At 38.1% G+C, this 9,977-nt stretch overlaps 1 protein-coding gene across 2 annotated transcripts in view; it reads right to left on the bottom strand.

Moving 5' to 3' along the window:
• Nucleotides 1-3,247: 3,247 nt before the first annotated feature.
• LOC122908632 (TCDD inducible poly(ADP-ribose) polymerase) overlaps nt 3,248-9,977 on the bottom strand; it is a 30,616-nt gene continuing 23,886 nt past the window's right edge. For both annotated transcript variants that reach the window (XM_044251659.1, XM_044251660.1), the window contains 2 exons: nt 4,983-5,261; nt 3,248-4,348 (listed from right to left, as the gene is read on the bottom strand). In XM_044251659.1, the coding sequence (XP_044107594.1) occupies nt 3,901-4,348; nt 4,983-5,261 (727 nt within the window). In that variant the 3' untranslated portion in view covers nt 3,248-3,900. The remainder of the gene's footprint in view (nt 4,349-4,982; nt 5,262-9,977) is intronic.

Genomic DNA, 9,977 nt, shown 5'->3' with positions numbered 1-9,977 from the left:
TGGAACACTTCTAACACACAAACATTTCCATTCACCTGAGACTGAAGCTTTAAAAGAGCTCCATCTGACAGGCTCCCAGAAGATACACTGAATTAAACAATAACATATCAAATAAGACCAACTAATAATGCTGATGAACCTTTCAATTGGAAATTTTTCTATCATGATAGCTTATAAGAAAAGTTAGCAAAAGGTATAAAGCACTGTTTCATTTCTTTAACTTACCTGCACTAAGTTCCTAAATCAATTAACTGGGTACTCAGATTTTAAAACCCAACACTCTCTTCTCTAAAGAAAAGATATCTAAAGAAAATACACCTGTGTGGCTTACTTAGTTAAGCATCTGCCTTCGGCTCAAGTCATGATCCCAGGATCCTGGGCTCAAGCCCCACATGGAGCCCCACTTTGAGCTCCATGCTCAGTGGGGAGTCTGCTTCTCCCTCTCCCACTTCCCCTGCTTGTGTTCCCTCTCTGGCTTTCTCTCTCTCTGACAAATAAATAAAATCTTAAAAAAAAAAAAAAAAGATTTTATTTGAGAGAAAGCACAAGTGAGGATGGGAGTGGGGAGGGGTAGAGGGAAAGCAGACTCCCAAACCTGAGCAAGGAGCCTGATGCAGGGAATAGTCCCAGGAACCCTGGGATGGTGACCTGAGCCAAAGACAGGTACTTAACTAACTGAGCCATTCAGGCACACCTGTATCTGGCTTTTAATTTGTAGATGAAAACACTATCAGTTTTCACAGGACTTTACAAAACATTTTTGCATTATAGGATCTCAAAGTTGGATTATTCTTATTTGTAGTCTCTCTCTCAAAAAAAAAAAAAAAAACTCCATGAAACAAACAAACAAAAAAAACCTTGTTTCAAATATGAGAAAACTGGGACGCCTGGGTGGCTCAGTTGGTTGGACGACTGCCTTCGGCTCAGGGCGTGATCCTGGAGTCCCGGGATCGAGTCCCACATCAGGCTCCCAGCTCCATGGGGAGTCTGCTTCGCTCTCTGACTTTCTCCTCGCTCATGCTCTCTCTCACTGTCTCTCTCTCTCAAATAAATAAATAAAATCTTTAAAAAAAAAAAAAAAAAAAACAAATATGAGAAAACTAACCATAAAAAAGGTGATTTTTCCAAAATTATGGTATAATTGAAGAGCTTAAGTTATTTAAACACACACACACACAAACAGCAACAACATAAACAATATGGATTTGATTTTAGAAGTATCATACAGAATTTTCTAAATACATTTTGATTATTTGATCCCAAGTAAGGAAAACCAGGAACATTTTGTAGTCATCTTACCTTCCTTAAATGAAGAAAGAAAAACCCCTCTGATTTAAATTGACTGTATAGCACTGTTTGGGTGTTGAACACATTCTTTTTCAGTCATTTTCAGACCTAGTATAATAAAAATTCTTCTTTAAAGAACAGGGCCCTCATGATTCTCTTCAATATCTAAATAATCATTTACCAAAATAAACAGGTTTGTTGCAAAAAGCACAGAGTTGGGTTTTAGAATTTATAATTATAAAGGATCCAGTATTTCTAAACTCTGCACGTATAAAAAAAGCCTTCCTGTCTACAGGACTGTATGAAAATGGAATATCTCAAGGAGTTCGCAGCCTCTCCCTAGCAATCTTAACCACAGTTTAAAAGAGTTAAGCTCCAGCTTTCTGAAATGATGTAAATTACAGTTGTGTCACTAGGGAGAAAGATTTACTGAATGCTTTTCAGTATGTTTTTAAAGCCATGGAACCATTACAAAATTTAGGTTGACTCCACAGCTCTTGCTCAGTTAAAACAATATACAGTACTATACAGGAATTTAAAAATGATTACACTGGAGGGAAAGTACTGTCAGAGATGCTCACATTTACAAATCAGATCACTTTAAGTTGGCTGAAAGCTAAGGTGCTCGAGTGCTGACAAGATCTCTAAAATTCCTTCGCATGTTTCCATCAGCACCTGTTGATGGGGACAATCTGCTCATTTTTCACTATAGCTGCTTGCTGATAAGACAACTTGTCCCTTTTCCTCAAATATTTACCTGCAAAATAAAATATTCAGTCTTCTCTTGTGAAACTTACATGTGACTGCTACCTAATATAGTTTCTGCTGACTCCTGGAGCACAGAAGTTTAAGCAGCAGGCTCTGATTGGGTCTGTTCAGTCACTCAGTCACATATCCACTCAACCGGTCAACAAACATTTAAGGACAGATCATCCACTATGTGCTGAATTCACTTATCTTAAATGGAACCAAAACAACAAAAGTTTTAAAGAATTACCGGAACTTTTATTTTTGCTTAGTTTTATTAAAAAAATAAATATGTCATAAAGCTTTATTTTCCTTTAAGGAGAAAAAAAAGGAACAAGTTTCATAAAACCAAATAAGCAATGGTAAGGTGTCTTAACTTGAAAAAGATTGGGAATCACTGGTTTACAAAGTTATAATTGACTGAAAGAATAACTGTTAACAGCCACAGTTGGCTGTTTCATGCCAATGGCAGCAAACAACGAGATCAACTAGGGCAAAATAAATAATTGTGTGGAAGCCCTGATAAGTGCTTAAACAGACTGATTCAATGAGACATCAGGATAGATATATCTTGCTTCAAACAACACAGGAGTTCCTGAAAAGTTTTGTGTAAATGAAATAGCCACAAACATACTAGGAGAGCTTGGTATCTGAAAGAATTCCACAGTGAATTCTTTTGTGAACGACCACTACCACTTTTGTAAATCCGGGTATTGGCTTTGCTTAAGGCAAAGTATACCTAGCTGCTACCTCTCTGAACTGAGGTATTAGCATACACACCGAACACTGCTCCAGCTGGGTCAGTGGCACAATTTCCAAGTTTGTGTTTCTATTAAGTAGTGTAAAATAGAGTCAGCCAGGGAACCCAGCTGCATCTGGCAAAGCAGGCAAAGGGTGGGATAACCACCTTTAACAGTATTTCCAAGACAACAAATACTTTGGAGAGTCTACTTTGTGCGAAGCACGGTAATAAGCCTTATCAATTCAATTATAGATGTACTTCCTTTCTCTAAAACCTTCAGTCGGGGCCTACGTCGGGAACTCTAAAAGTAATACTACTAATCCTCAAGACTGACTTTAACCAAATTAGCTGCCCAGCTCTTTCAGATTGGGGTAGATGATAATGGAAGAGGCTGAGTTTTCTAAGGCTGCAGTTTTAACAACATAAGAATCATGTTTCATAAAACCAGTTAGTGAAAAATCTTCCTGGTGACAAAAATTTTTCAAATGGTTCTTTTTTTTTTTTTTTTTTTTTAACTTCCTCTGAATCCTCAGACAAATTCTGCAGAACAGTTAAAGTCACCAATGCTCTCTGCTTGGGTGATATATTTCAGTTCTGCTGCTAGGAATAAAAACTTCTTTCCATCCACCAGAATTTCATGAACTTATCCTACACCGTAAGTGATGCTTTGGACAGGGAATAAGTATGGTAGTATTAGCTCCAGTCGTTTTATCATTTTAAATAACAGAATCCTCACTTTGCTCACAGCCTCCATTTCATTTGGCCAAACTTCTACCAGGCTTAAATCACATTTAATTGGTTAGGCTGTTCAGTTTCTTTTTAAAAATGCTTCTAATACCATTGCTGCCTATATGTACAAGTGTGAATAAAAAGAGTATGCAATCTGTAGTCTTTTCCACACTGAGTACACTAACAACAATTAGTAAATAATTAAAGAATAAGTGGTCATTTTAAAACTCGTGTTTTTCTTTAAAAAATTTTTCACTTTCTAGCACTTAAAAAATGGGTCTTAAAAGTGCCCTATTAATGTCCAATGCTGTTCCCCACTCTGTCCCACCCATCCAAAACCTGCTACAAATGCTGGATTGAGTTCGTATCAAATAATTTAGCAGTACCAAGATTTTTCAAATGGAAACAGTGTTACTGACTTCTTCATATTGGATAACAAAATAAGGGTAACTCTGATCATCATTAAAAATGACAAAAATCTGAGGCTCAAAGAAATTATCCACACAAGAGTCATACAGGTCACTGGTAACACTGCCCGGATTGACAGGAGGGGGTCTTCTCATGCCATGACTGCCCATCGTGTATCTGCCAGTTAGCACTTTGGCCAGAAACATGAAATGGACTCCTTTGGAGGACTTCTTAGAAAAGTTATGAGAATAGCTTGCCTTCTTTGCAAAATAACTGCCTTGTCCAAACATTGTAGCATGCTTTCCACAGACTCGAGGGTCAAAGTTGTGCTTGCAGATTCCATCTACCACATCCTGGGATGTTCCATGAAATAAATGTCTCTCATTGATTATCCTGTCACGGCCAAACATTTTCCTGTTCATATATTCCTTTTTCCTAATGAAAAGAGTGGACAGGGAATTCAGAAGAAGGAAGGTATAGATCAATTTAATAGGCAAGATGTAGTCATAAACTCATTATGGTTTCAATGACGAGGAAATGTTACAAGTAGCTTTCAAGGGCAAAATGCCATCAGAGATCGTATTAAAAGTTTAAACTGATCTTTTCCACTGCAGACAAGAAGAGCCCCTTCCCCCCCACCCCAACACTTATTCACTTGCTATCTCTTCCATTTCAAATCTAGTTCACAACCTTACTTTCTCAGTATAACTTCTTTGTCAAATTCCACCAACCTGAGTATCTCTTAATTCTGAGATTACTCAAACCTGCATGTATTCCTTTTGTACTACATTTGCTTTTTTGTTGATCTGAGAGGCAGCATAGTCAAGTAATTAAAAGCAAAGCCTCTGGTGCTAGACTGCCAAAGTTCAAACTCCAGCACATATCTGATTAGCTGTAGGTCCTGTGGCAAGTTACTGAACTTACATGGTCTGTTATGAAGAGTATATATGAGTTAATACACGAAAAAATACAAACATATTAGATTTTGTGAAAGTCTTTACTATTATGTTCTGCATCTATCATTAGTACATTAAGAAAAGATCTTAAATTTCTCGTACTGCTGACTCACCTTTTATATTTCTCCCAAAGAAACTGGTTTTGGACTCTCAGTATTTGCAAAATTCTATATTTAAACTCAGGCACAGTCTTATGAAAAAGATTATAGATGATTCGATAACTTTTGTCCTCTACAGAAACAGGCACTTGGATGAAGTCCTGAGATGGATGCATATAAATCCAAGTTTCAGGGTAAAAGTTTGCTGAGGTGACCCCATCAGGGCAGATGATCTGTGATGATGAAGTTGCTTCAAGAGGCGGAGGAGCCTGTGTGGGAACACCACCAAGTGTCCTGGAAGGGAGAGGAAGAAATGTCAATGTAAAACATTTAAGTACATCTCACATTATAGCGCTCTAAAGCAGTATCTAAAATTGTAATTTGTATAGCTTAAGTGCTTGTTTTAAAAAACAATATAGAAAATGCTATGTATTTAAAAAAAAGTCTCCAAGTGACATTGCCTATACACAGTTAACCTATTATTAGCTTCTTCCCGGCCTCCTCCTTGTGGAGAAAACTCTGGAATGTACTGCTACAGGCAGGCAGGCAAGCAAGGGACAATTTATAAATATCTTCACTTTGAACTGCAGACTCCTCTTTTGCCTATACAGTTAAAGAAACTCTAAGAGAGCAGTGATAATATATGTATTCTTCAAACTTTGCTGTACTAAGCAGAAAATTTACCATGACTAAAGGCGCTATAGGTGGTGGGGAGCGGATTGATGGGGAGACAAAGGCAGGAGGGAAAGAGGGAGCTTACAGGAAGATGACATGAAATATTAAAAATAAAAAAGCTTAGAGGTGCCTGCGTGCCTCAAGTGGTTAAGTGTCCAACTCTTGGTTTAGGCTCATGCCATGATCTTATGGGTTATGGAGGCTCCATGCTCAGGGGGAGTCTGCCTGAAGATTCTCTCCCTCTGCTTTCTGCCTCCCACTCCTGCATGCACACACATGGCTCTCTTTCTCTCTAAAATAAATCTTTAAAAAAAAATTAAAAAGCTTATACTTTCTGTATAACACAAACAAAAATCATTGGAGTAGGCACTGAAAGCTGACATTTGGCATTTGCTTCATCTTTCAATGTCATGTGTTAACAACAAGGTCGTCAATTGTATCCAAATTTTATAGCCTTAGGTGTGCTTAAGATGAAGCGAATTACTTTAAGCTTCAGACAACAAAATGTATGTCCTTGAACCCTTAAATTTAGTTTTAGTCACTTTGACAGGAGACTTTCTATTAAGTAGCAGCTGAACAGTTATTCCTGTTCAATTAAATGCTTAAATTTAAATTATATTTCTTGGCCATTTTCAAAACAGAACAAAAAGGAAGATCAGAGAGAGAAATTCCTGGCCCTGAGACCCAGATTCAGCATAGAGTGATGGTCACAAGGAAGCAGTAAGTCTGTGAAATGGACTAAACTAAATTTTCAAAAGAGTTTTGTAACACAGAAGTTACAACCATGAGTGACTGTGCATCTCATCTGCAAGAGCACATCTTACCATTACCCTCCTGATAATCACAGCTGCCTTACAGTAAGCACATACTATGGACAGGCATTTTACATACATTATCAGTTACTATCCTAACAACCCAGCAATAAGGCTTGGATATCTGTACTTTTCAAATAAAGAAACTGCTAGCATAGTAGCAAAGAACAGAGACAGGATTTGAATCCAGGCCTATCTACATAGTTTCTAGATGCATACTCTTTCCACTGCTATATACTTCACAATTCATACACACACACACACACACACACATACACACACACACACACAATCTCTCTCTCTCTCTTTCCCCTCAAGGCTTGAAAGTGATGGATGTATATTAGGGCTGCAATGCAGGTTTGCCTGACTCCCACTACCACCACCTCCATCTCACACAGTCTTTTGACTTTTAAGAGATGGCTTGATAAGAAGTTAAAAAGCTATAGAGGCACAACTGCCTTCTCTAACACCTGCCCCCCTTCAAATGGTTGTGCCTACAATTTAGCATGCCTCAAGATCCCTTGGGAGACAGAGACAGGAGTTCTGAGAGGAACCAGGACTTATAGAATCCATACAGTTCAGGGGTCAATTTAAAGGGGGCACTGGCTTCTCTAACCTTCCTGGCAGAGGCATAATAGTTCTTGTTCTCTGAAGCGTTTTCATAAAGCCCTGACAGACTCCTCCGGAGCCTTCATTCACTGGCACATTCTTCTGAAGAGAGGCCCCACTGCTTTAATCAGATTCTGAAAGGTAACTCCTTCAAAAGCCATCACTATTCTGGAGAAATGGCAGGAAACACAGAGTATAAGTTCCCTATTTTTAGCTTTCCTTCTATTCCTGCTCTGCAAAAACAATAAATTCCAGCCTACCAGATTTTCCAGGATTATTAGGGATTGAAGTTACCCAAAGAGGTTTCTCTCTCTCTCTCTCTTTTTTTTAAAGATTTTATTTATTTGTCAGAAAGAGCGAGAGAAAGAGGGCACGCACGCACACAAGCAAGGGGAGTTGCAGGCAGAGGGAGAAGCAGGCTCCCTGCTGAGCAAGGAGTCTGATGTGTGACTCAATCCCAGGACCCTGGGATCATGATCTGAGCCAAAGACACAGGCTTAACCTACTAAGTTCCCCAGGCGTCTGCCAAAGAGTTTTCTGAGTTGGGGAAGGAAAATAAAAATTCTCCCAACCACTTTACCCAAAATAGGTTTTAGGCTGCTGTCACAGCCGTACTGAAATCCTGGCACTGACCAAAAAAGATTCATAGATACTTGAAGATGAGCCTGTATAAGTAAATCCTAACCATCCTAAAACATTAAAATTAGATTTTATATTCATAATTATCATACATTCCCATCTATCGATGCTTACTTTTAATAAGCCAATATCTTAATTGGGCTAAAACATTAAAATGCATATAGACAGCTGTCTGATGAACTTCTACACTACACTTGCCATGAATTAGAAATACATATTCCAAGCACAGTTATAAATGTGGCTTTATTTTCTGAGGCTGCTGAGTTTGTGTTTAGCTCATGGGTATTCCAATGACATACCATGTGCTTCACAGTGCTGTACCAGCCTTCTCCAAAGAGGCAAAGTTGAAGGGTCTAGAACTTGCACTCAAGGACCTCTGAAGAATGGATTTTCAGAAATCAAGGTCATCCTTTACACTCTTGCCATTTCAGAAGATGTTTCCTAACCCACTTTCAGTGACAAAGTAAAAATTAAGTCATTTTCTCTTTTCTGGGGGGAGAAGTAAAACCCTATCAGGCTTTCCCATTACCATAGAGTGACTACACAGGAGAGATGTCCTTTTGGCTGAAATGAACTCCTACACCTCTAAATTTGAGATTTGTTTGCTTATGCAGCCTCAGCTTAAATATTCTAAGAATATTAAAGAATAAGCTTTTTTATCAACCTCACTGAAAAGCAGCAAGCACCAGGAAATAATACTTTCTTTGTAACTATGAGTGATAGATGTTAACTAAACTCCATTGTGGTAATCATTTTGCAATATATGTATGCCAAATTAGTACACCTTAAACTGACAGAGTTGTAGGTGAGTTATAGCTCAATGAAACTGGAAGGAATTAAAAGCACCAGGGAAATTCTCACTTAGGAGGAGTCAAATTTGCAGGAAATTCATAGATTAAGTCAGCCAGCCCCTCTCCTCACTTCCCTTATTCTGGCAGTCCCAATTTCTAGGCATCTCTTATTTCATGATTACTACAGCCTTTTTTGACACTTAACGTTTTAATCTGACCCTCTACATTTACTAACATTTAAAAACAAAACTTTCTTCCTGGCTAAGATTAAAAAACAGTCTCTCTGGAATCTGTTTTGCAGCCCGCTTTTTGAAACTAATCCCTCTCTACTCTCTTTCCACTAGGCCAGTCTGAGTGCCTCAGGGCCCCAGACTCTAGGGCAGATAGGAACTGAAGGGCTGCATTTACCCATTCCATCCTGGTGAACTTGCTGCTTGCTTCTCTGCTCTTTTCTCACTGAAGTGTCTGCATAATCTCTTTGATTTGCTAAGCTCTTACTTTATACCTGATTATCTCTGTTTTAGCAAAAAGACTAAACAGGAGATTTTAGAAAGAAAAAGGAAGAAATAATAGACCGACTTTCTTTTTTCTCTTATAAGCCTATGTTATAGTCTTACCTTATAGTAAGGTGCCAAATTTGTGGCACTAATTCTACTACTGCTTATAGTATTTTCATAGTTCGTACTTTTACAAAATAAGCCTAAATTTAAAAAGAGGGGGAGGGATTATTTCATAATTACTTGTTTTAGGGTTGAAACAATCAATGTTCACCATTCTGTAAAAGTCCCCCATCAATGCAGCACTCGAATGAGCATTCTTACTCTCACTCAGAAGCTCCATCTTGCTTGATTGGCTCAGCATGCCAAGCTGCTGGTCTCACTAATGAGTTCTACCATCTCACTAGGAGGACAATATGTTCCTAACTACTGGACGCTGACACTATCTCCAGCTGTGCTAGTGAAATCACAGAAATGGCATTTTTATTAGTTTCTAATAAAAAAAAAACCCTACAAGGTAAAATTTTTCACACTTGGACTAGGAAGAAAGCACACGTTTACCCAAAGCCAGCATATATTTCTTAACCAGCCTTACTAAAAATTGCTTTTGGATACTGAGCATTTCAGGGATTTTTATTCATTTGTATTTTGTTTTTAATGTTCCTTCTGCAATCTCATAATTAGAATCATTAAAATTCTGTCATAATGATCTGGGAAAAACACAGTTTGAGACTGAAAAACAAACAAACAAACAAACTAGTCAGAATATAAAAACAACATCTCTAAGTAGAAGAGAAAAACCAGTATTACTCTAGACCTCCCCAGTTCATAAAACCAAGTAAATCTAGCATTATTCTAAAAAGCAGCCTCTAAATATGGTATATCCGATGAGAGTACACAAAGATTTCCCTAGAGTTACTAATTTTCAAAGATGGCCATGCTACTGGTAACAGGCTCCACCTTTTTGGCATCTATGGAGATGTACTG

The sequence above is a fragment of the Neovison vison genome, chromosome 6 (genome assembly GCF_020171115.1).
Source record: "Neovison vison isolate M4711 chromosome 6, ASM_NN_V1, whole genome shotgun sequence".
In the NCBI taxonomy this organism is placed as follows: Eukaryota; Metazoa; Chordata; class Mammalia; order Carnivora; family Mustelidae; genus Neogale; species Neogale vison.
This window is presented reverse-complemented; position numbering and strand designations above follow the sequence as displayed.